This window comes from Gossypium raimondii, chromosome 3 (genome assembly GCF_025698545.1).
Source record: "Gossypium raimondii isolate GPD5lz chromosome 3, ASM2569854v1, whole genome shotgun sequence".
In the NCBI taxonomy this organism is placed as follows: domain Eukaryota; kingdom Viridiplantae; phylum Streptophyta; class Magnoliopsida; order Malvales; family Malvaceae; genus Gossypium; species Gossypium raimondii.
In genome coordinates this window covers 40,524,197-40,551,786 of record NC_068567.1, presented here as the reverse complement: position 1 = coordinate 40,551,786, position 27,590 = coordinate 40,524,197, and the positions used below count along the sequence as shown (strand labels likewise).

General features: G+C 34.8%; 2 protein-coding genes and 1 pseudogene across 3 annotated transcripts; 1 reads left to right on the top strand and 2 right to left on the bottom strand.

The window, feature by feature from the left end:
* Window positions 1-2,656: 2,656 nt before the first annotated feature.
* LOC105795872 (uncharacterized) lies at window positions 2,657-12,978 on the bottom strand. Its single transcript, XM_012625527.1, has 3 exons — window positions 12,898-12,978; window positions 3,029-3,793; window positions 2,657-2,830 (listed from the first exon to the last, which is right to left on the bottom strand). Exons 1-3 carry the CDS (start codon window positions 12,976-12,978, stop codon window positions 2,657-2,659), a joined length of 1,020 nt encoding a protein of 339 aa, XP_012480981.1.
* A 7,083-nt stretch (window positions 12,979-20,061) lies between these two features.
* On the top strand, window positions 20,062-24,615 carry LOC105794283 (probable beta-1,3-galactosyltransferase 2; annotated as a pseudogene).
* LOC105794282 (uncharacterized) lies at window positions 24,518-26,488 on the bottom strand. Of its 2 annotated transcripts, none has more exons than XM_052628363.1 (2): window positions 26,473-26,488; window positions 24,518-26,070 (listed from the first exon to the last, which is right to left on the bottom strand). In XM_052628363.1, exon 2 carries the CDS (start codon window positions 26,029-26,031, stop codon window positions 24,814-24,816), a length of 1,218 nt encoding a protein of 405 aa, XP_052484323.1. In that variant the 5' UTR covers window positions 26,032-26,070; window positions 26,473-26,488; the 3' UTR covers window positions 24,518-24,813. The 2 variants fall into 2 exon arrangements, with proteins under 2 accessions (XP_052484323.1, XP_052484322.1); XM_052628362.1 differs by lacking the exon at window positions 26,473-26,488 and adding an exon at window positions 26,160-26,378.
* Window positions 26,489-27,590: the final 1,102 nt, after the last annotated feature.

The window sequence follows — 27,590 nt, the reverse complement described above, 5'->3', positions numbered from 1 at the left end:
TGGGCAATGGACCTTCTACGCTGGGTGGGTCATCAAATTTGACAACACCCAACTTTATGAGTCCTTCTACAACCTTCTTGAAAGCGGTACAATTTTCTATTGAGTGTCCTGAAATCCACGTATGGTAGTAGCATTGTGCGTTCGTGTCATACCATTTTGGATACGGGGGTTGTAGAGGATTTAAGTAACGAGGAGCAACAACATGTGCATTAAATAACTTCTGATACATCTCTTTATATGTCATTGGAATGGAAGTAAACTGGGGCTTCTCAGTACTTTGCCTCATTCCCGATTCTTGTTTCGATGAGCCTTGTTGATTAGCAACCATCTTCCCTAGTTGATTCACTATAATTGATTTACTGTATGCATTCACATTGTTTACTTCACATTCTCTTTTCTTTGAAGCTGACCTTCGATTATTCTCCCCACCATCTATTTTCCATTTTTAATAGCATGTTCAATCATTTTGCCATTCATGATTATATCTGCGAAACTCTTTGAGGCACTTCCTAACATGTGCGTGATAAATGGCGCCTTCAATGTGTTGATGAAAAGCATCGTCATTTCTTTTTCCGAAAGTGGTGGCTGAACTTGAACTGCAATCTCTCTCCACCTCTGTGCATACTGTCTAAAACTTTCGTTTGATTTCATTTCCAAGTTTTGCAAAGTAATTACATCAGTATTATTTCGGATACATGATCAGATCTTGTCTCATAAAAGCCTGCGCCAAATCCCTCCAAGTGCTGATTTTGGCCCGGCTCAACTGGTTATACCATTTAGACGTCCCCCTAATGAAGCTATCCTGAAAACAATGTATTAACAGCTGATCATTGTTAATGTACCCAGTCATTCTCCTACAGAACATTGTAATATGGGCTTCAGGGCAACTGGTCCCACTATATTTCTCAAATTCTGGCATCTTAAACTTGTAAGGAAGTACCAAATCTGGAACCAGACTCAGATCTTTTGCATCTATTCCACGATAACTTTCAATGTTTTCTATCACCTTAAACTTCTCTTCAATCCATTTCCATTTCTCCTCAAACTGTTTTGGTAATTCTTCCTTTTCTTTATCCTTCTCAGCTACTTCATCGAAGTCCAAGACAGCAAGATTAACTGGGTTTTCACCGGGGTTAGAACCTGATCCAGCTTGGGAGTTCATCGGTATTAGAGTATCGACTTGAAATCGCTGAGGCCTTATTGAAACAGAGGATCTACGTGGATGTACCTTAGTCTGAACCTACACATGCGGAGGCGTAAAGCCTGGAGGATAGGTGGGTCCAGTCTTGTCTTCTTCTTCATCATTGATCATAGGGTCTTTCCCCTTATTTAATCCTTTTAATAATTGCGTCAGCTCAGTCATCATGTCCTTTTGAGACTCCAGCATCTTTTCTGTCATGTCCTGTTGAATTTTTTCAAATTGTTCCTTCATTTGTATCTGTAACTGATCTTGCATTTCCTTTTGAAGTCGCTCCAACTTTTCCAATCGTTGATCCATAATTTTTTATTTTGCACGGGTACCGTAGTGGTGTTTGGTTGATGAGTTTTTGCTGGTTTCTAGATTAACTGAAGCACAATTTTAACCAATTAAAACCCCTTTTTAATAATCTTGAATGCATATGATGACATGCAATGCAGATGCATGAAATGAATGCAAAAAGGAGCGTCAATTCTGATTCAATTTCTTCTTAGAAAACTTTATTGATAAACAAAATTCTTTACATAAAATGAACTATAGACATCGCTTTGCCTTAATGCTCAGGGCTCTAACTTCTTTCAACAATGAAGCTAACTCCTGACCCTGGTCCGATTCTAGTTCATACTTTACACTTAAAACATCAGCCTGAATCACCATTGTTTGCAAATGATCGGCTACCTCCCGAACCTAAGCAATAGCTCTGCCCATAATGTAATCCCTGTTCTGAATCTGATTCTGCAAATGATGAAGTTGCTCCCTCCAACGCTCTTCATTTCCTTCCAAGGATTCGATCCGTTGTCTACAGCCTTGTAATGTGTACTCGAATTCTTCTATCCTCTTTTTCAACTCTTCAATCTTGCATAGACTTGCCCTTAATTCCACTACAAAATTACGACTTCTATACGCAGCAAGTGATCTCTCGAGTTTCGCTATTCTAGCTTTCAAGTCCGCTTGATAGTTTTGAGTTTCTAACACCTGTCGCCTTAAGGTCTCTTTCTGAACTTTAGTCTCCCGGGACCTTCTTTCCCACCGATCGGCTTTGCTTCTTTCTTCCTGGATCTCCTGTCGCCACTGCTCTAAAGTTTTTCCTAGCCTGACAGTTCTCATTGATACTCGTAACCTCTTGTAGTCCGTCTTTAAGCTATTGAGATCCTCCTCTACTTTATTCTTCCCCTTCTTTAATTTTTCAGCTTCTAATTTTTGGACGTCGACGTCTAGCCTCAAATGCATCTTCTCTTCTTCCAACCGCTCTATTTTCTTTTCAAGTTCTAAATTCCTCTTTTCAAAATCTTGTTTTATAATCTCCAACTCTAATGGGGTCACTTGTAGATACTCTTCCATTGGTTGAACACTTTCCAAGTTTAACTCCGGGATGTTATCATTAATCCTTTTACGTAGCCACTCACCGTACTCTGGAGTTGTCGTCAAACCCACAGCTAGCCTTTTCATCCTGTGAACCTAATTCCAAGCCTGAGAAATTTCCTTCACCTTTTTCTTGTAATTGTCTCCTTGGTACAAGAACTCACATTGAGCTAAACCATACGTTGCCGGCACAAACTGTTTTGAATTGTATTGCCTTAGGACCAGCAAAGGTGCATATCCGACGGCTCCCCAAATCCCAAGCAACGGAACCTAGTCAAAGCTTCCACAACAGTAGAGAATTCCATCAGGAATCAACCAATGAGCTCTCAATTCCACATCATCCTCTTGTAGATTTTACAGAATTGCTATCCAATTTTCTTTTGATATATCGTCCCTTCTGGGGGTAGCCACTATCTCCTTTAACGGGGAGTAATGCTCAGAGAAAACTCGATACGATACTTTGTCAACCTTCCAGAAATGACTATGAAACCAAGCTATCAACAGTTGCGCACAACCTATAAATCTATCTTCACCAGCTCGCCTACACGCGTTCAAAGATCTAAACGTTTCAGCCAAAATCGCAGGAACAGGTGTAACCCCTTTACCCAACCGATCAAAAAGATCTGAAACAGCTTCGTTAACATGCCCCAGTGCCCTAGGGAAAATCACTAACCCGTAGATATTCAAAGCAAACACATCAACCTTCTTTTTTCTATCAGGATGTGCTAGGATCAAGTCTCGCAAATTCCTCCATGGGATACATTTACACTCGCCCTTCTGTTTAATCCTGGCCGTGATCCATTGTTCGCTTATTCCCGTAATACTCATTAATTTCTTCCAAAATGCTGGGACATATGCGACTTTGGAATATGCTTTATCAACCTGAAGCCTAGGGTAGTGCAGTAAAGCCGTATACTCCTCTACTGTAGGAACCAAATCTACATTCCCAAAAGTAAAACAGCTATATGCAGGATTCCAATATTGAGCGAGAGCGCGAAACAGTCGTTCATCCACCTTGATGTTAAGTAAGTACGGCAAGTCCCCATAATTAGAGTAGAACAACTGCTTGGTTTCATCATCCCACCGATCCCAAATCTCACTCAACTCTTGAAGTCTATTTTGCGTCACACTAATACGAGTGTAGTCCCAAAGCTCTGGCACATAATCCTTAGCTAGACTGTCTCCTTTTTCCAATTGCACTTTCTCTGACCATATACGGACAATGGTATTGTCCTCCACTTTATCAAGAAAATCGTTTGCCATGAAAATTTTCTAATTTAGTAACTGAACTTGAATCGATACTCCTTGAAATATGCAATGACATGCAACATATCAACAAAACACAAACAAGTCAGTATAATACCACAACAATTCAAAGCAAGTATAAGAAAATCAAGCACCTATCCGGGTAATCGCTAGAGGTTGGAATAATTCTAACCAGGTTGGTCTCCTAAGTCAGCTATATGAGGTTTGGTTCTAGAGTCAAGGTACCTGAACCAGCAGATTCCTCGATCTTCACCCATTATAGGCTCATATAGATCGAGTTCGGTTCAGGGGAATACATTTCCCTATGGCTGCACGGAGATGAAGATTTCACGAAGACATAGGTACAGATGTATCCCGAAAGTGATCCACTATCCTGCACGGAGGTGAAAACCTCACGAAAGAGTAGCTTCTCACTCTCACTTAGAGGGGTAAGACAAAAATAGCCTTCATGCAATATGATGACAAAAAATATAAAATTCAATTTACAGTAATCATGTAACCAAATGCAAAGAGAAGATCGTAGTTTTTCAAATCAAATTTTTAATTTTCGACAATAAGACAAAAACAATCAATTTTACGGCCTAACTCTCCTATTAAATCCCCAGTGGAGTCGCCAAGCTGTCGAAACCACTTTTATTTTATATTTAAAAAAATGAGAATCGACTTTGAAAATAAAAATGAGGAGTCGCCACTGATTTTTTATTGTGGTGTGATCGGATCACCTTGAAAATAATTTTAGGTTTGCGAATTTTTGAGAAAATAGGTTCGGGAGTCGATGAAGGGTTAGCACCCTCGTAACGCCCAAGATTGGTACCGAATCGATTGTTTAATGGCTTAGTGTCGAAACTTTGAAAAGATTATAAAATACAATCCCATGACATGAAAACTTAAATAATTGAGTTGATAGAATAGACGGACCCATCTCAAAGAAATAAACCGCTACACTCAGTGAGTTAGAGCGCAACGATCTCATCTTTGAGATTAGATTCGTCCCCTTTTTTAAAATATATTTTGAGGAGGATATTCGGTCATTTAAGTCAATCGAGGAATTGGAATCCAGTAAGTTAGGGTTCAATTTCTCGAAATTCTTAAACTACAAATATTGCATTTATTTTAAAATCGAGATAACAAAATGTCGTATCCAGTAAGTTAGGATCTGACATTTGAGATCTTAAGAATTTTATTTTAACAACTAGTATGGTTTTAGTAAAATAAGTACTTGATTATCTAAATTCATCAAGAAGAATTGAAGCTCAGTAAGTTAGGGCACAATTCTCTCGCGAACTTATGAACACCAAGCCTTTTTTGAGATTGTGAAATAAAACAATTATGATGCTTTAATGAAATACAATTCTTACAAACAATATAATTGAGTAGCAATATATAATGCAAAAGATAAATAGTAATCTAAATTTACATTAAAAAGCAACCAAACATATAATTCATCTATATTAATAATTAAACCTCTAATAAATCAATAATCAAATTCCTAAGGATACTTTGATTTAAATAAAATAAAATAATAATTAATATGAAGGTTTAAAAAATTTAAAATTCAATAATAGGCTAAATATTAAAATAAGGTTTAAAATGATGAATTAAAATATGAATTAATTTATCTAAAACTTTTGAAGACAACATTAAATATGAGAGAAATAATTTTGAAAATTGATAACAAAAATTATGAAAATATTAGCCAATATTAAAATGATATTAAAAATAACGAATTATTATAAAAGTTGATTTATTGAAAAACTTTTGAAATCAAAATTAAATATGCAAAAATTTTATAATTAACAAGTTTTAAATCGAGACTTAAATAAAATTAAGATAATAATTAAATTAGAACAAAATTTAAACAATTGACTCAAAATATTAGTGTATAATGAATTTAAAAAAGTAATTTGTTACATTTTGAACTATAATAATAATAAATTTAAACACCATAGAAATATTACAAATAATATTAAATATTATAATATATGAAAGTAGGATTTAATTAATTAAAAATGTGTGGAAAATTTTTTAAAAGAAAGCTGAATTTGTATTAAATCGAAATATGTTTCAAGATTGAAGGACCAAACTAGCAATTAAACAGAAACATCATAACAATCCAAGTAAATCACAGAAATGACGCCGCTTACATTCGGATCTAAATGAATACCGATCCAATGTAACTCGGAAATCACCTTTCAATATTTTTTCTTCTTTTGTATTCTCAATGCGTCAAAAAAAAATACATAGCTCCATCAGTCCTCTTTATAGCCACTCTGAGAAAAAGAATAAATTTTTTTTCTAAATTTTACATTTTCTTCCTATTTTCCCCTAGTATTTGCTGTCAATCTACCATATGCTCCTTTTTTTGTTGTTATATGTCTCGCCGCTTGTTTGTTTGTCCTCCTTGCAGGTACGGTGGCTAGCTAGCGTACGGAGGCGCAGTGACGTGGAGGCGCGCGTGCGAGGGAAGGCCCTGGTGACCGCGGCACTGGAGGCTGAATGCTACTAGGGTTTGCTGCAGTTGCTAAGCCACATAATAATTGGGCCACCGTTTTGGGCCGCGTTGGTTTGTTGGGCTCAGAATCGGGTTTAGGTTTACTGGGTTGGGATATTGGGCTAGGCTAGTGGGTTAAAAACAATTTGGGCCTATATATTTGGACATTAAACTGGACACTTTATTTGATTTTTTTATTTTAATTTAGTTTTAAAATGCCCGGGTAAAATTGGTTATTACAATAACAGTTGGTTTTAATACTCATAACATGCATAAATATTAATGTCATTGAGTTCTAACTACTAAAGTAATGTAGTTGAACTTGCCTGCATTATTTATACTAATTATAATTTCCATGATTAATAGTCAATTAAATAATAAATAAATTTAAATAAGCTATTGTATCGGATAATATAAAATGTTGTTTCACTTTCAAAGAAATTATTAAATCAAAGAAAATAAAGGGTTTAATGACGAAACTACCTTTGAAGGATCTTGTTGTATTGTATTTTGTTCGGAATCATAAGTTCTATTGGAAGGCACATGTTTAGTTTTTTTCGATAAAATATCTAGAATTATTTATATTCTCCTGCATTAAAAATAATATTCATGTTAAACTCAATGAACCTTATGTTTACTTTTTGAGCATGGGGAGATGGTTCCAATTGAAGTGGGACCCTTCAGTTAACTCTTTCTTTTGCAGCATCCATGTGAACTAAAATCTTATGTGTCACATGATTACTAGACAAGACGCGATCTCTCTCCAATTGATGACTGCCACGTTCCCCTTTGTTATTTATGCTTAGCTGTACATTACTGTTTTACGATTCCTTTGGATCAACCAATTAATTGAAATATAATTTAATACTTCTTTTTTCCATATATTTTACTTTAAGAAATTGTTTTCAATTAATTAAGGAAATAGCTGAAATCGGGGTTTGAAAGTCGGCGCCACCACATGCCAACTTCACCTTTCTCATAATTTTTTTCTTTCAATTCTAACATGGTATAATATCATAAATAGTCCTTGCAAGCTCATTGAAATTTCAATATAGTTCATCTATTTTGTAGGTTCAAAAGTAGATCATAACATTCATCTTAAAAATTGTACCACTTTAACAAGTAAATATTAAACTTTCATATTTTATAAATAATTTTATTTCAATACTTTAATTTTTAGAGTCATAATTTTTAATTTAAATAAAAATATAGTATAATATTTTAATTAAAATTTAACATTTTTCAATATAATTCTCAATTAAAGGAACATATTGAAAATTTTATAAAATTTAGGACTAATTGAAAATTTTAAGATGAAACTAATAAATTTTAAATATAATTTTGAAGTTGATGGACTAAATTGAAAAGCTAATGCATTTTCAGTATGATATTATCCAATTTTTATTTGAGCATAAAATGGAAGTCGCAGCTTGGAGGACCCGACTCCCTAAAAAATTTGATAATATCATACATGATCAGTAAAAATTCATTAACTTTTCAATTTAGTACATCAAATTCAAAATTATATTTAGAATTTTTTAGTTTCATCTTAAAATTTTCAATATAGTCCTTCAATTTTATCAAAATTTCAATATGTTCCTTCAATTTAGAATTATATTTAAAATTGTTAATTTTAATTAAAATATTAAACTATATTTTATTCAAATTAATAAATATTATGACTTTAAAAATTAAAGTATTGACATACAATTATTTATAAAATATGAAAAATTTAAGATTTACTTGTTAAAGAAGTATAATTTTTTTAGATGAATGTTATGATTTACTTTTGAACCTATAAAATGGATGGATTATATTGAAATTTTAATGAGCTTGCAAAGACTATTTATGATATTAAACTACCTTAAAATTGAAAGGAAAAAAGAATTATGAGAAAGGTGAAGTTGGAATGTGGTGGTGCCGACTTCCCTATGCCCAACATTGGAGTCGTATTACGGGATGCCCATTTTAAAGTCGGATAAAAATATAAAATTACTTTATTTATTAGGCTAATATGGGCAATTTACCAATACAAACCCTTTTTTTTCAAAATTTACCGAAATGGGCCAACTATTTAATTATTTACCAGAATGGTCCATTTTCCCCAAAATCGCGTCCACGTCAGCGCGATGTCAGGGAACGCGTCAGGACATTGCGGCCACATCAGCAAGTCGCGTTGACGTGGCCGCGATGTCCTGACGCCACGTAGCGCGTTCCGAGGGACGCGATTTTGACTTTTTTTCCACGTTTGGTTTTTTTGGCTTTTAGGGTTTAGGGTTTAGACTTTTTAGGGTTTTTAAGTCCCAGCCCAAATTATTTCGAGTTGACGTTTCTGGTCCAATAGTATAAAATCGCTTCTACGAGGATGCTATTTGAGAAGAAATTATGAAATCTCGCCCTCGTGGACGCGATTTTGCTGCAATAGGTCATGTAAGAAATAATTTTTTTTGACGTTTCTGAGCAAATAGTATAAAATCGCTTCTACCAGGATGTTATTTGAGAAGAAATTGTGAAATCGCGCCATCGTGGACGCTATTTTGCTACAGTAGGTCATGTAAGAAATAATTTTTTTTGACGTTTCTGAGCAAAAAGTATAAAATCGCTTCTACCAAGATGCTATTTGAGAAAAAATTGTGAAATCGCGCCCTCGTGGATGCGATTTTGCTACAGTATCAAGTTTGGGCTGAGGCTATAAATTAGGCAGAAAATGTTCTTAGAATGTATAAGTCATAGCAGAAACAATTTAGAGAGGCTAAGAAAGTTAGAGTTTCAAAATGAGTGAACGTATTAGTGCTGTTATTTACTACGATGGTGAGGTTTGCCACACCAAGAATGGTGTTGTTTTTTTGTCAGAGAATACGGTGCGACTGTCATTTAACCAGAACATAGATTTGACAAAACTTCGTAAAAGAATTAAGCGTAAAATCTTCGGAACGACGCCAATGAAAGTTCTGTCAATCACGTATCGATTTTGGTCTTGTGTTGATCCGGTGACATATGACTCGTTCGACATAAAATGTGCTCGTAGCTTGGAGGCAATGGTGCAGACTCATCTTGCTAGCGGAGCAACTTATATTGAGTTATATGTACAATTTACGTCACCAACTGATGTACTTCCGTCTGGTGTTCGAGATGTATACACAACCCCTGGCCAACACTCGGTTAGCGGGTTACAAAATACGGAACAATCCATGTTCGGTAGCGGTGTCGAATGCACATCCTCTGCAAGACACTCTGTCGGTGGATGGGACATGTACGTCGGTGGCTCGACGTTTGATGCTGAAAATACGTACTGGGGAACGGCATCAAGTTCTAGTGGATGGCAATCTACATCCAATTGGGGACGTTATCAAATACCCAGAAGAAGGGATGACGTACTACCTATGACGTCAACCGGTGAGGGGACGTCGTACGCTGCAGATGATTGTGGGTTAGAAGATGACTCCGATGTGGATCCACCTCGAGAGCCCGGGCCGAATGGTGCAAAAGTTGGCTTATTTTCTGAACCGGGGCCTATTCCAACAGAAGGTGAAGATGCTGAAAGGAGTTCAGATGATGAAGAAAATCCACGATTTAGAGCATACTCACCTCCAGCCCATATGCATAATGTCGATCTGTCTGCAGATGATGCGTTAGAGTTTCCAGATCTACCATACCGGTTGCGCGATCGTACAAGTTCGGGGGTAGATTTCGGTGAACTTGAAGTTGGTAATCAGTTTACCAACAATGATAGTTTTATTGGTGCTTTGAAACAGCATAGCATCAAAAACGGCGTTAACTACCACGTCATTAAATCAAAATCTGATAAGTTTGAGGCGAAGTGTGCGGTGCAAGACGGCATATGTTCATGGAAAATCTACGCCTCGTTAAGGAAAAGGACAGGGTTGTGGGAGATAAAAAAGTACAAAGGTCCACATACATGTGCTGCAGGTACAGTATTGAATGTATCTGAATAATACTTTTATTTTGCAATGTTGCATTATTTAATGTACTCCCCCTATAGGTGTTTCACAAGATCATCCCAAAATGGATTCAGCTATGTTAGCTAGCTTGATACTGCCCACGATAAAAGCAGATCCTAAGACTTCAGTGCCGGTGTTAATTACCAATATCCGTAGCCAAATGGGGTACACGCCCTCTTACCGCAAGGCTTGGATAGCTAAGCAAAAGGCGTTGGAGAAGATTTATAGTGGGTGGGACGCCTCATATAATGAAATATGGCAGTGGTGTCAGGTGCTAGAGAGATACGTCCCAGGTGCCATCACAGACCTTGAAACGGAACATGCGTACTACAACGGCCGATTGCTATGTGGATGCCAAGTGTTCAAATGCCTGTTTTGGACCTTTAAGCAATGCCGAGACGCATTTCCATACTACAAGCCGTTGGTACAAATTGACGGTACCTTCATGTTCGGTAGGTATACTCATCGGCTATTGGTTACAGTGGCACAAGACGGGGGTGGGAGAATTATTCCAATTGCATTTGCAATAACACCTGGGGAGTCGTCTGATGACTGAGGTTTCTTTCTCTCTAGGTTAAGGAGGCATGTGTGCCCCCAACCTGATATCTGTGTTATTTCAGACCGGGGCGCCGGTATACTAGCTGCATTTGATCGAGAGGGAAGCTTGAGGCAACGCACACACCATAGATATTGCCTAAGACACGTTGCTTCGAACTACTACAGGTAATATCCATCTAAGAGCGAACGACGACAAGTGACCAACATGGGTATTTAATCTATAACTGTATTATTTCGTTTGTCAATTTCAATTAGTTTTATTGGTAGAAGTGGTATAAAACATTTGCTATGATCTTATATTCGCAGGGTATGAAATAAATAAAGATCATTTTCATGAGATGTTGGCAAATTTACGATCCCAAAATGGAGAAGGGGCGGACTACCTTTGTAACATACGTTTCGAACAGTGGGCACAAGCATACGACGGAGGCCTACGATATGGCCATATGACGTCGAACCTGGCAGAATGCATAAATTCTATTCTTAAAGGAACGCGCCATCTACCGATAACATCGGTTGTACGAGAGACATATTTTCGTTTGGCGGCGCTATTTCCAAAGCGAGCAGCAAGTTATGCAGGCCAGATGCAGGGTGGCCATGTATGGTGCAGTAAGGTAGTTCAAGAAATTAACAAGGCGAAGGCGAGGGCAAACATCATGCACACAGTGTGTCACGATCGAGACAACTTATGGTTTCGCGTGACGGAGTTTGACAGACTGCACCAAGGTGTTGTTGGCGGGCAATATCGTGTACACTTGCGAAACAGAACTTGTGATTGTGGGAAGTTTGATGCACTTCGTTATCCATGCGCTCATGTTATTACAACTTGTCAGAAACTCCGTCTAGATCCGATGAGTTATGTGGACGAAGTGTACAAATTAAAAAACATGTACAACGTATGGAGACACGTTTTCCCACCGGTCCCAGATGAACGTAAGTGGCCGCTCGTATCTCTTGCTCCTTTTAAGCTGTTACCGGATAGAGAATTGCGTCGCAAACCAAAGAGTCGACCTTGCTCCACTAGAATACGGAACAATATAGATATCCGAGAAATAGCCAGTCAACAAAAGTTGTGCGAATAGTGTAGGAACCCAAGCCATACAAGTCGATCATGCCCTAATCGCAATAGTTGAATGTAATTTTAGAAAAAAATATATTTTATTCAATTATTAATTGATAATTGTATTAATTGTTAGTAAAATTATCAAATTATGTAAAATTATTAAGTTCAAAAATTGTGTTAATTGTTAGTAAAATTATCAAATTATGTAAAATTATTATGTTAGGGTTAGGGTTTTTAATTAGGTTATGTTAGGGTTAGGGTTTTTAATTATGTTATGTTAGGGTTTTTAATTAGGTTATGTTAGGGTTAGGCTTTTTAATTAGGTTAGGCTAGGGTTAGGGTTTTTAATTAGGTTATGCTAGGGTTAGGGTTTTTAATTATATTATGTTAAGGTTAGGGTTTTTAATTAGGTTATGTTAGGGTTGGGGTTTTTAATTAGGTTATGTTAGGGTTTGGGTTTTTAATTAGGTTAGGTTAGGGTTAGGGTTTTTAATTAGGTTATGTTAGGGTTTGGGTTTTTAATTAGGTTAGGTTAGGGTTAGGGTTTTTAATTAGGTTATGTTAGGGTTAGGGTTTTTAATTAGGTTAGGGTTAGGGTTTTTAATTATGTTATGTTAGGGTTAGGGTTTTTAATTAGGTTATGTTAGGGTTAGGGTTTTTAATTAGGTTAGGTTTGGGTTTGGGTTTTTAATTAGGTTAGGTTAGGGTTTGGGTTTTTAATTAGGTTAGGTTAGGGTTTTTAATTAGGTTATGTTAGGGTTAGGGTTTTTAATTAGGTTAGGTTAGGGTTTTTAATTAACTTAGGTTAGGGTTTTTATTACATCAAATAAACTTCTATTTTATTACATCAAATAATATCAAAATAACTCGAAAAACTTTCTATGCGTATTACATCAAATAAACTTCTATTTTATTACATCAAATAATAAATTTAAATACGACAATCAATGTCTATGCCCGGGGGATTCGGTTCCACATGGCGGCCGTCGACGGTTACGCGCTGGATTCCTCCTTCCTCTAGCTTCCGGCGGCGGTTGTTCTTCCTCTGGTGGTGATTCTGGTTCTCCCGGTTCGGCATCTGGTTGTCGGACTTGGGACGATGATCCACCTTCAAAGAATAGTGTATGTGGAGGTGTTTGCATCATGAACGACGACGGTGTTTGAAAGCCATACGTTGCTGGGGATTGGTAAAAAGGAGAGGTCTCCGACGGCCCCCCTTGCGATCCCTCCTGCGCCGCTGGCCTATATATCGGCGGTCCGTTCGGCATTACAAGAAATGGAGCTGAACCGGGCATTTGGCTCCAACCTGCCATAGGATTCGGAAAAGGATACATGTAAGGGTTAGGGTGCATATAAGGGCTAGGAAACGCACTTGGCATCATCTGAAAAGGCGGTTGCGTTGGTATCATCGGTTGAATTACTGCGTCAGGTGACTGCGTCGGTGCTCTTGTTGGGGACGGTGATTGCATGGCCGCTGATGATGAGTCGGGTGACTGTCTGGGCCTCGTTGAGGAGCTGCCTTCGTAGTCTTGTCGTCTTGGATTTAGAGGCCCGCGCCTTTCCCTTTCGACACGTATTTGCCGCTGCCTCTCCTTTGGCGTCAGTAAATACGGTTTGCCATGGATCCTAAACCATGGTATGTATTCTGGAATGCACGCTAACTCTGGAACGATAATTGGTTCCCGAGTAGGTTGATATTCATGCCGATTTTCCCACATTTCTATGTACCCGGACCAGTATTTAGGCCATTCTGTACCTAATAGCCGAAGGTCGATTTTGTGGTGATCGTCAAACTCCTCAGGGTCCACGGGAATCGGTTGTCTACATCTAAACTGTCGTAGCACTCTGTCTGTCTGGTGCGGCTCCACGGTTGTGAAGTTGATCAGCACGACTTTGAAGTGCCAAGCATTCGGATTTTGTAAAAACTCTTCCGGTATTACTGGCCGAATTGCCGGATCCTCGTATGGTGTCCATTGAAACTATATGAACATGATAGAAATATTAGTTATATACATAATACTAAATACTAAATACAAAATATCTATTTGCAATAATACTTACTTGTGCTTCCGACCGTTGGTCCAATAGAAGTCGTATATCTTCAAGTTCGATAGGTAATCGAGCATGACTTGCCGGATGGTTCCACCTAATTAAATAAATTTTTAGCATACTTTTATTTTTAAAAATCTACATAATAATTGTAAAATCTAATATAAAATTTACCTCGTTATGAGTGAGAATGTATATGGGTAGTCCACTCGATGATGTAGAAATGGAAAGCGAAACCGTGCCCATGACTGCAGTAGTGACAGGCAACCTCCGATTTTCGCTCTCCTCGGTCGCGTCGCCCCACACATCTTTTGATACAACGTTGCCAAGACGGCAGACCCCCAACTAAATTCACCGATTTCTCTAAAATCTACCAATTTCAAGAGCTATCTTAGATGTACGCGACTCTATGACGTGTCGGGCATCAGATAACCTCTAATTATTTGAAGAATGTATGCCCGAGCATATCGGATTCTTTCAATTTCAGTTGAACCTTCATTCGGATCAGGGAATGTGTCACGTAACCAGCCCATCTCGATCTTACCTCCCTCCATTTTATCCGGAATAGCGCCCAAAAGCTCGTAGCACACCATCTCCCAATTGCTAGATTGAGCAGTCCCGGTGACTGGCTTCCCGTTGACCGGTAATCCCAATTGCAGACTCACATATTCTAGAGTGATAGTGCACTCTCCACATGGAAGATGGAATGTGTGCATCTCAGGTCTCCACCTCTCGATCAACACACTAATTAGTTTCGGGTACAACTTGCATCCCCGGCCTACCGTCGCCACGTGCCAAAAACCCGCTTCCCGTAGGTAGTTCTCTACCAACGGTGATGGATGACCATGCATGTTCCGGATATTGCATTCCAATACCCGATCTACAGACTTTTATAACAAATAATAAATTAATAATTATCTAAAAAAGCATAAATAAAAAATTCTTAAATAATATTTAAAAATTAAATTTAACACTTACCATTTCCATTTGTTCCACCGATATGTGACGCCTATCAAGACGAGTCAATGATGCGGCCATTGATGAAATCGTAGAAATTTTTACGATTTATAAAAATATAAAAAAATTAAAACTATTTTAAAAAAGGAAATTGAGAGCAAATTGAAATTAAATATGGATTTATGAGAATTTTGGAAGGAAATTGAGATGAAATTGGGGGGGCAACGGTTAAATTTTTGACCGTTAAGCACTTTTTCACGAGGGAGGAGATCATCAGCCACGTCGGTGCGACTTTGGCGTGGAAGGAAATCGCGTCCTTGAGGCGCGATTTCCTTCCACGCCGCAAGTCACGCTGACGTGGCCGTGATGTCCTAACGCGTTCCCTGAAATCGCGCTGACGTGGACGCGATTTCGGGGAAAATGGACCATTCCGGTAAATAATTAAATAGTTGGCCCATTTCGGTAAATTTTGAAAAAAAGGGCTTTTATTGGTAAGTTACCCGGCTTATATATAAAAAAAATCAATTAAGCCTTTGTGTTAAATTTGTACCCAATTAAGCTCCTACTGTTAACTAAAATAATCAATTAAGCCCCTTCGTTAACGGTTTCCATCATTGACCATGTTGACCCTTAAAATAATTTGATGAATCAATCATGGTGACACGTGACAACTTCTGGTTTAATATAATGTTTTCTCATAAAAATACTAAAATTTAAAAAAAAATCAGAAAAGTTATAAAAATATATATAAAATTATCAAACATTAAAAAATATTTAAAATATTTAAATTGATATAAACATATAAATAATAAAAATATAATAAATTCTAATAAATTGTAAAATTAATAAAACTTATTTAAAATTTTATAAAAATGTATTTAATTCTTTAAAAATAAAAAAATTTATATTAAAATTATATAAACCTATAAAATTTATAAAAAAAATCATAAAAAATTTTGAATTGGATTGGATTAGTTGGTTGGACCAATTAGCCTGAAATTGGCAAAGGTACCGATTCAAAGAAAGCCATTAGACTGATTGACCTATGAATCGGATGGTTGAACTGATTTTTTATTTTTTTAATTCTTTTTATCAAACCAAAATTTTAGTATCCAACTATTGGCATATGCTCGTAAAATATTCTGACCAATGTTTTCAAAATCGGATCAGTGGTCGAACCAATCAGGCTATCGGTTTGCTAGTTTGACTGGTTCGTCCAATTCAATTAAATAAAACATTAAAAATTAAAAAAATTAAAAAAAATCTGTTCAACCGTCTGGTTCTCAAGTTAACTGATCTAATGGCTTTCTCTAAACTGATACCCTTGTCGAATTCAGTCTAATCGATCCAATGATTAATCCAAACCAGTTCAAATTTTTTTTATAATTTTTATAAGTTTATATCAATTTCAATATTTTTTTATTATTTTAAGGATTCTAATACGTTTTTATAAAGTTTTAGATATTTCAATTAAGTTTTATTAATTTTTTTATAATTTTTTATACTTTATTATATTTTTATACTTTTTGATAATATTTATATGTTTTTATATTTTTTTATAAGTTTATATCAATTTAAATATTTTTAATATTTTTTATTTTTTAATCATATGTATGGGAAAAACATTAGATTAAACCAGAAGCTACTACATGTCATCATTTGATTGGTCTGTCAATTTATTTTAACAGTCAATGACAAAAACTATTAACGGAAGGGCTTAACCGATTATTTTAATTAATAACAGGGGTTTAATTGGTCTGTCAATTTATTTTAACAGTCAATGACAGAAACTATTAACGGAAGGGCTTAATCGATTATTTTAATTAACAACAGGGGCTTAATTGGGTATGAATTTAATATAGGAGCTTAATTAAATTTTTTTTACATTTTCTTAAGGTTTCTTTCTTTCTTTTTTTTTTTACATATAAGCCTTTTTATTATATACAAAATGTTTGAATTCCTCTCAAATTATTAATCAAAATTTAAGGTAATCTTTAATTTCAAAATGTTTTATTGAATTCTTAAAAGAGTGAGTATTTGGTACATTGGCAACATTTTTTTATTACACAAGCAACCTTAGAAAATTGGCACGTATCTTTTTTTTAATATATATATATATATATATATTAATAATTTACTATACCCTTACAAGACACTTGTCAACCCCTTAACCCTACTTCCGAATTTAAAACCTGCACTAGTAGTGTACTAAATATTTTCTTTCTTAAAATATTAGTTTTATATCAATCAATTATTTCCATCAACCTAATTGTCAATTTCAATATTATGTGAATCATATTTAAAACATGAATAGATTAAATTGCAAATGCATGCTTGCCTATCGATAAACAATTTAGATTTAATGTGTTGAAAAATTAGATTGTGCCAATAAATTTAAAAGTTAGATTTAATTTATTGATGTAGTAAGCTCACATGTATTTATGATTTGATTCATATGTTTTAAATATGCTTCATGATAAGTTTCAATCAACATTTAACGCTTAAGTTAATGATTACGATAAGGAGATTAAGCTAAAGAGAAAATTTTAATTGATATAATATTAATACAGTAAGACTTTAAATAGAATTTTAGATTATGGATTATAGTTTGAATCTTACAATTAATGTTACAAAAATATAAAGTTTGGATCAACAATTTGAACTGATAAATACAATTATTAATTACTATCACCATTTAAAATGAAAAGTTAAAATAAAATTAATTTTTATAAACAATTAAAATTTAGTTGGTATCAATTCCATAAACAAAATCTAAAGAGTGATATATATTTTTAAAAAATAAATATATAAAATAACGATGGCTTTTGTATTTGAATATTGTGAGAGAAATTATTTATCTATAATCTGTTATTTATATATTCACATCTAAAGATAATTATTATTTAACTTTAGAATTATAAATTTACATTTAAAACTAATTATTAGTATACGTGATAATTAAAATTGTAAACATATATAAATGTTATTATAAAGTTAACATCTTTTAGTAGTGTTTTTTAAGGTATGTAGGTTAGAACAATAAAACTTTTATACAAAATTTAATACATTAGGATTTATGATGTCGACTATTAAGAATAAATTAAAAACAAAACTAGATGCGGAAGTTACTTGAATCCATCGATTTCTTGAAATATTCGGATTTTATGATTTTGATATTTTAAATTAGCACACAAGTAATTCAAAGAATGTGACTCTCTCTCTCTCTCTCTCTTTATATTAGAAAAATTACATATGTGTAGTTTGGAGACCATAACCTCGATATATAACTTTTGATATTAACCCTAATTTCTAATTAGCCCATCATTAATTAGAAATTAGTTACTAGAGTATCTACACATATTTGACTCATACTTTATTTAATAACTAAAGCCCAATAAACCTTAACCAAATTAGATCACTCTTAATTTGGGCTAATTTTTATGATAGTAAATAATAACATGTAATTACTATTATTATATATGTGATGTCTATATTTTCCAACAATCTCCCACTTTGACCACATATATATATTAATTACTCTATAATTACATGCCATTATATAACCTTATGACCTCAAAACTTTACTATCATATCCAAAAGGTATTCCAAACAATCTCATCCATTAATTATGTTAACATAGAATTAAGGCGACTTTCATTACATATATCGTAACTAAATCCATCCCTGATATCATATATTAACATAACCAAATGAAATAGATGTGTAGTATGGAAATTACATGCAATGTGAACCAAACATGCCTATTTCCAACTAGTCCTCTTTAGTCTTAGTGAGATCAAACCTTACCAAAATCAGAGTGAGAATAAACCAAATAAACTTTATTTCTACAGAAAATAACCTTAAGTTCAAATAATCGAAAATTTATCTATAACAGAAAAGCCTTTAAAATTGCAAAAAATCAAAAATTCATCTTCAATACTAGATCTATTAAAAAATCAAAATTCTCAAAACAATTTCAAATAGCAAAAAGTTACTTACATAAAAATTTTAATGAATAAAAGATACCAAGATTATAACAATATGCAAAATGTTTCATTCGAAGCTAACAAAATTAATAACCTAACAAAATAACTTTTAAATAACAAAATTACTAATAAAACTCTCCATTCTATTTAAAAAGAAATAAACAAAAATTACTTATCCTTCTTTTTGTTCTCCTTTCTTTCTTTCTTCTCCCTATCTTCTTCCTTCTATTCTACTAATAGGCAAAAAATTGACCACTGGTGCCGCTTGTCAGATAGGGGTCACTAGAGCGCCTATCAGATAGGAGTCACTAGTGACACCTACCAAATATGAGTCACTAATAGCACCTACCAGATAGACACCACTTCTCTCATACCATTATCTTATTTCTATACGAGCCATGTACTAGATCTGGGAAAATTATACATAGTGGTGTCACCTATTAGAAAGGCACCACTAATAAAATAATATTTAAAAAAGTATTATAAAAAATAAGTGTGCCACCTATGAAAAAGACTCCACCCAAAAACATATAATTTTATTATTAATCCCATGACAACCCATTTGAAATTAAATTTTTCATATTATTTGTGTAAATTAGCTGTTGATGTTTCTATAGAAAGTTGTGTTCTAATAATAGGGTGAGTTTGGTTGGATTAGGTTTTTTAATTATGATAATTTAGTTTGTTTCAATTTTCGATTTTCATATTTATTTTGATTTTAATTTTTTTGATTTATTTTGATAAAATAAATTTTATTTTATGATTTTTGAATATTATTTGACATAATTTTAAAAATTTTTCATAAATAAGATAAACTCTTAATGTAGTAATTTTTTCAATTTTTATATACAACTTTAAATTATTTTAATATTTTAAATATAAAAGATTTATTTTTATCTTATAAAATAAAATAAATTATAAATTAAATAAAAAAATGATTAGATGATATTTTATAAACTAATAAAAAATATGGTTGTTAACTAATTTGGAATTTGAGATTGTTCTAATAAATAATTTAAGTATTTTGAGAATAAATATTTATTTTCACAATATTCAAATACAAAGGGAAAATAACAACACACGTACGAACTCAAATATTAAAAGAACATTGAAGTGCGAGGATAATATGGTAATTTAGGTATAATAAGAGATCGTCTCGCTCACTTGTATTCATTCAACGTCCCTTGCCTGCAAAGTTGAGAATTTTAGAATCCATAGAAAAAAGAACCCAACACAAACACACAAAAGGAATTTTACTTAAAGAAAGCAGTTCCGTGTCTAACTTCTTTCTCTTTTTTTATCTTCTTCTTCTTCTCAAAATTGGGTCTGTTGGGAGTCATTTTCTGCAACTGGCTTCAAGCTTCCATTTTACATATGGGTTTTTCTCTCTTTTGATACCTAGTGGTTGATAAGTAGACGGGAATTTAGATTGAAGGCTTCTATAATATGTCTTTTAAAAGCAAAGGAGACACGTTTTGTATCAAAGGAATGGACTTTTCTTCTTGGCTTGGGCTGCTTCTGTGCTGGAATGCTCTTCACCGATAGGTATCCGTTTTTATTTTTATCCTTCTTCTTTGGGTTTCCAGTTTCGTTGGATTCTCAAAGTTCAAAACTTTTGGCTTTTCATTTCTTCTATTCCAAAGTTTGATGATTTTTTAACCTAGCTTTATGATTGTATGTTTAGCAAAATTTTCCTTCATTTCCATGGTGAAACTATGTCAATTCTTTTGCTGATAGATTTTGCTTATTTTCTAAAGACTTCGTTTTCTTTTTACTTGTATTCGTCTTTTAGTTAAACACAAACTTTTTATAAGAGATAATTATTATGCCTCCCTTATTTTTACTGCCTCTCAAGGCAAAATGGATCCAACTTTTCTTTTCATTTATTTTCTTATATTATGGAAACGACTGCTAATCCTCTGATGTGATTTTAAGTTCTTAAGGTTTCATAATTTTCTTGTTTACGGTTAAGGGGTTTGAATTGGCAAGTTAATATTATGTTGATACAAAAATTCAGCTTTTTAGGGTTGCTATTTTAATATATAAATTGAATTTTTTTTAAAAAAAAAAGGAACATTGCAGTGTTATTATTCAAGGGCCAATGAAATCTGCTTCTATAATTATCATTCATGCCATTTTTAAACATTTCCTGGCAGGAAGAGCTCTAACATACACATTCTATAGATAACTGTAAACATTGGTTTAAAATATCCTTGAATGAGATTGTTAAGGCATATAAACCTCTAAGCATTTTAATTTTTAATGCTTCTTGCTAATTGTTTGGCACTTAAAGTTATTTTTCGGCCCTCATGGAAGTTACATCTTTGAAGATCATTGTTATGAAGAACTAAATAATTCCAACACGGATGCAACCTTAACTAACTTAAAAATTTTGACCCCCTTTTTTTGGCACACTTATAGATTTTGTTTGACAGGTTAATATTTTAGGTTACTGTTAAAAATTTGGATTCATTTGTTTATGAAATGGTTGTATGCTTATAGATGTTACTGAGGCTTCTGTGGCTTCTTAATGTGTAAAATTAGTAACAGGATGGGGACTGTTCCTGAACCTAAAGGTATCAAGAGGACAACTGCAGTGGAAGCTGAAAAACTTAAACTAATTTCAGAGGGTTGTAATCCAAAAGCTGTAAGGACCGTAATCGCATCATACTTAAAACCTTTTTGTCGCACACCCGAAGTTTTACGGTTTTTAAGTTCATTGGCTTCCTTTATTTGTAGCAGAATGAAGAAAAGCATGTATCCAAACACATCATTGGAGAGGTTTTTAAGACTCACCATGCTATACAGTAAGTATTGGTTTCCATAATAGGGTTAATTTGATTTTAGAGTGGCTGACCAATGAACTTATTGTGTTGTTTCCGATGGAGAACACTGGATAAGACTATTTTGAACTTAGAGATGGAATTAGCTGCTGCAAGGGCAGCACAAAAATCTTTACTCGCTGGTTCACCATTATCCACAGATGCGAATAGAGCCAAATCATCTAGGAAGAGAAAGTATCTGATGGTTATAGGAATTAATACCGCTTTTAGCAGCTGAAAAAGAAGAGACTCAGCTCGTGCTACATGGATGCCACAAGGTTGTTGGATTGATCTTTTCTTTATACCCTTCATTTCCTTATTTCATTCCCTTAACACACATTAATCCCTTTCCCAAGTTATGCCATTAGGATTTCTGAATTAAATCTGCTGTTGTTTTTCTTCCTAAAACTAATGGAAAATAGGTGAAAAACGGAATAAGTTGGAGGATGAAAACAGCATTATCGTTCTCTTTGTTATTGGTCATAGGTGAAGGCTTAATTCACTTTCCTTTGTATTTTTTGGTTGCTGAACTTTGACATGTATTTCTCCTTAAATGCATTGAACCTATATGCTAGACTGATTTCACTTCCCCAGGATGTCCTGATGAATTCTCTTATAAACATAAAATTTTACTTGTATTGATTCTTGATACTGAGAACTTTTAAGTCTGTTTCTAGAATCTTATATATGTCGCATGACGGTGACAATGCAAGGGCGCAAATGGATAACAATAACAGTCCCGACTCACAATTTAAAAACTTAATGTATGCTTTTATGTAATCATTTTCTTTTTCCTATTTCCCAGTGCCACGACGGTTGGTATTTTGGACTTAGCAATTGAAGCTGAGGATAAGAAACATGGAGACTTCTTGAGGCCGCTAGGCTGTTTTAGCCACTATTGATCTCTTTTTATAGGCTTTTCTGCATTAAAAATATGTTCTTCAAGAACACCCTATAACAATTTACTGCAAGGAAAGATTAAATAAGTAAACCGAGCGATATGTTGTTTTATATATCAGCAGGACCATGTTGAAGGGTATCTTGAGTTGTCTGCAAAACCTAAGATATATTTTGCTACTGCTCCCGCTTTATGGGACGCAGATTTTTATGTCAAAGTTGATGAAAATGTCCATGTAAATATAGGTAAGTTTTTAGATTTGTCTACCAAAAGTGAAGTTTACAATCAGACAGACAAAAGGATTAGTTTTTGTTATAATTATCCCTTTACATATGCCTTTGTGCTTGAAGATCAATGCTTCTCTTATATGTTTTCTGTGAGAATTATGATACTTATTGCAGTTAACTGTAATTAAGTGTTTGTTAAAATTTTATTAATCCTTTAAGTCATCATCTCCAATTGCTGCAGCGACACTCTGAGAAACTCTAGTTAGACACCGGAAGAAAAATCGTGCGCTTATAGGGTGCACGAAATCTGGTCCTGTCCTCTCTCAAAAGTGAGCCAGATTATCCATGTTTCGTTTTTCTTCTGCAAAAGATTTTTGAGAAGGTATATATATATATCAGTTTTCTTAATCGTTATGTTATGGAACAGGGGAGTGAGATGCAATGAACCTGAATACTGGCAATTTGGTGAGTCAGGAAATAAATATTTCCGGCATGCTACGAGAAAATTGTATGCCATTTCAAAAGATTTGGCCTCGTATATATCGATAAATCAGTAAGATCTTATATCCTTGTTTAAGATGAAGCTTGTATGTGAATCTGGAGGCCTGTCCCTTAAGTGTTTTCATTGTTTGCTGCACTAATGATGATTATACACACGCATGATTATGTCAGGCATGTTCTACACAAGTCTGCTAATGAGGATGTTTCACTGGGATCATGGTTTGTTGGACTTGATGTCCAGCATATTGATGATCAGAGATTATGTTGTGGCAGACCACCTGGTAAACATCTTAAATGCTCCCAAATCTTTAGAATTGCGATTAGTTTGCACAGAATAAGATGTAAAATCCAACTCTAAACTATAGTACCTTCGCTAAGAATACTGATCCACATGTCGTACACTAGTTGGATTCTAAAACCTGGCGAAATATACTAAACACACCAAAAAGCTGAAGCAACTAATGGTTGTCTATGAACAATGTTACATTTTGTAGGCATGATATTCTGGTGATTTGTTCAAATCCGCGTATTTTTTATACATTGAATCTCCGGGATACGATCCATTGAGCATTGTGTAATACATTGAAATCCGTTGTTTTGCTTGAGAGGGGGCACATTTCTGGTGATGGCATTCATTGTTTGTTGAAGTAGACTAAACTATTAAGTAAATGTTTTCCCTTTGCTGCATTTGTTTCCATATTTCTCATTAAGCACCATCATATATGCTCTAGAAATGAAATAGCCTGATCCAAATTATGAAATCAGTTTGCTCTAACGAATGGACTACGAATGCAGATTGTGAGTAGAAGGCCCAAGCTGGCAATGCTTCTGTTGCTTCCTTTGATTAGAGCTGCAGTTGAATTTGCAAGTATGCTGATGAGATTAAAGAGGTTCATCAGCAGTGCGGGGAAGGAGAGAATGCTTTGTGGAGTGCTACTTTCTAATGGTAGCCAGCATCCTGTTTTCTTCCTAACCCAGGAGGATGGCATGCATGGTGAATCCTCCAATACCAAATCCTTTTTCTGTAGTTTAATGAAGAGAAAAGAAAACATTATCAGAGATAGTGTGACACCATTGAAAATGGGGGGACCTTTACAATATTAGTTTAAGGAAAGTGGTACTATAGCAGCCCCCACAAGGAAGTGGCTGCCACCACCACCACCCATTCTTTCAAGGCTTGATAGCAAATTTGTAAGTCATAGTTCCATAAATCTCATCATAAATACAAAATATTTTTGGTTCCTTTAATCATCCATTTCTGCAACATTTTCTGTATGTTGATCTCTCCTACAGTTTTTCTAAAATCATGTTTCAGATATGATAAACTTGCAAGGTAAACAAACAGGTTGGGAAATGGTAAAAGTATGTGAAGAAAAATACATATGAAAATGAACAAAAGGAAAACATAGACCGAAATTTGAAAGATTGATGATGACCTATTCAAGTTTCAAACACTCAAATGCAAGATGGTGTTCATTTGTCTTCCCTGGAGTGGTCTAATTTGGATGGTGCTTTGAAAATCCACCGCCATCCCTTGAATATTCTTCTATTCTTTTTTATTCCTCTTTCATCCATTGTCATCTGATATGAACTCCCATTGCTTAAGGCTCCATTTCCAGCCATTGGCAGTGTATTTTCAACGGAACCACCGGAGGATTTATATGGCATAAATTCACCACCTTCTCTCATGCTGCCAAAACCAGACAAAACGCCCCCACCCTTCTTCATACTAGGAATATCCCCTTTAGACTCTGCTTGAAAATCAAATTTTAAGTCAATGAAACCCGAATCATCCCCACCATTAAAATAACTCTCTTTCAAAGAAAAGACCCGCCTGTTTGCACCACTAAAACCCCCATCAACATCCATGAAACTGCCGCCGCCCACGCCACTTTTCCTAATGGCTGCAATATCGGACTCCATAAAAGTACTGTCTCTTCTTTCACTATCAAAACCACTTCTCCTTGGTTCTGCTTCACTAAACCCACTTTTCCTCTCAGGATCAAAGAGCAAACCGCCATTGACGCCGGAACTCCGTGCAGCCGAAATCGAGCTCCTAGCACCTGAAAAGTTCATCACGTCACTTCCATCTTCTGATCCAAAAAACCCACCCCCTCTGAAACTGCAAAGAGACCTTGACCTTGAAACCCCCATGTAATCAACCACCCACAAATCACTTTTCTCATCACCCCCACAAACACTCTTCCCACAGTTAGTCTCTTTGTCCCTCTTCTTCTTGAAAAACCTCCCAATTCTCCAAAACCCGTTCTTTTTCTTGATCTCCACACAGCTGCTATTGCTTCTCTTGAGCAAGATAACATCCTCTGATTTAGTATTATTTCCACTACTAGTGCTTTTAGCCTTGGGGTTTGAAACTTGATGATCTCTGCTGTTTTCATTCTCTATCAAGAAGGAGACCCGACCAACGCTGCCCACTTCACCACCGGCGCATGAATTTCGAGGGTTGGTGGCGATTTCAGAGCAAGAGCAAGACGAAAGGCGTTGCTCACCACAGTCGGAGCAAACCAAGTTGATCAAACGATCCTTAAGACAATACGCACATACACCAGCAGAAGACGATTGTGGATGTTTCCTACATGGAACAACATCCGATGAAGTGCTATAGTTTTGGAAAAAATCAATGTTGTTGTTGTTGTTGTACACTTCCACAGCTTTGCCTCTCTCTTTCATGGCTTCTCTTCATCATGTAACTAAAATGGAGCTCCAAACCTGAGAAAGATTGGCTTATCAGGGATTACTTCAGGGACAAGACACAAAACACACAAATCGAAAAAGGGTATAAAGATCAAAATGCTTGCTTTAATAGGCATATATTGAAGCTGATCAAGGAAGCAAAGGATCAAATCAAATATGAAAAAAAAGGGTAGCTAAAGGCTCTCTAGATATTCAAGTATTGCAAGAGGTAGTAGCTTAACACTTGTAGGTAGATTGAATGATAATAAAAAGCATAGAGAAGGCGTTAGCTTTACGTTTTTTCTTTAGACAAAGAGAAAAACAGTGTTGCAGAAAAAAGCACTATTTCCTACATGTATAATTATGTAGGGACATTATAAGTGAATGCAACAGCAATTTTCAGTAAAGTTGCAAATACTCCAATATAACAACCTTTACCTTTATTTTTTTTCTTTAGGAAGACTATTTCGATCTAGGGTTTAGGGTTAGCGCATAAGACTAAAAATGATACCTGTAAATCATCCATCAAATAAAACTATGGATGAGACTCGTTAAATTTCAATGTTTATTGAAATATTAATGTGTACTCACTGAGACAATTTTAAAAATACAGAAACAGGCTCTCTCACTTTTAGCAAGTGTTTTGAATCAATATGGTCCAAATCCATCAATCTGTCATGTGTTTTCTTAACTTTTTCCCGGATTTTCTCCACTTTATCTTTCTTGAGTATTGACTTTTTCTTGCCCATGCTAAGTGACACAAACTACGTTCTTAATTAGATTTGTTTTCTTCATTTCTTTTTTGTTCTATTATTGGATTGATGAAAGTTACCTATCAGGCAAAAAAGAAAAAAAAAAGCATAAAAAGAGCTTAGTTAAGAATGCATAAATTAATTTGGTCCACTTTTTCTTTTACAAATGTTTCCCATGGTTCTTTTTCATATTAGATCTTCAGCACGTGTTGTACCGACAGATCCCATTGTCATGGTCCCCTGCAGGATTCAACACCTAACTTCCTTGGCTTTTTATTCCTGCCCTCATATGCTTGCTTACTTTGGTAGTCTTGTTCATATCAAATACGAATCAATTTGGCAACCAAAACCTCAACGATTGTTAAAAAAAATTACTAGATCCTATTAGTATAAAAATAGCTATTGTGTTTCCCCCCCCCCCACAAAACCAGAAGTCAAATGGTATGTAACATTGGAGATGAATTATGCCAAAGCTTTTAAAGAAAAAAAAAAGGGTTGTTAATGGCAGAAGCATGACCATGGTGAGATATAATGGGGGAGGCAGCATGCTAGATCTACATACATCATTGAGACAAATAAAGTAATAATTCTTTCAAGTAATATTGTTTTTGGTCCAACTTATTTGATTGTATTTGGAGATGGTGATAATCATGATGTTCCATTGTTCTTTCTTCACTAATAATTTTGTAATCTTTGTAATTGATGAAACCCTAAAAGGGTTTTTGGGATTGCCAAGTTCAAAAGTTTTTCACTTTGAAAATGCTCCCCAGTTTATTTTTTTTACTAGAGATTTGTAGAAACATA

Excerpts from the sequence above, each read along its gene's own strand:
- LOC105795872 (XM_012625527.1), bottom strand. The coding sequence starts at position 12,978 with ATGCCGAACCGGGAGAACCAGAATCACCACCAGAGGAAGAACAACCGC. Across the intron at positions 3,794-12,897 it reads AGGAAGGAGGAATCCAGCGC|GACAATACCATTGTCCGTAT; the intron begins GTAACCGTCGAC and ends GATAAAGTGGAG. Across the intron at positions 2,831-3,028 it reads TTCATAGTCATTTCTGGAAG|GTTCCGTTGCTTGGGATTTG; the intron begins GTTGACAAAGTA and ends AGCTTTGACTAG.
- LOC105794282 (XM_052628363.1), bottom strand. The coding sequence starts at position 26,031 with ATGAAAGAGAGAGGCAAAGCTGTGGAAGTGTACAACAACAACAACAAC.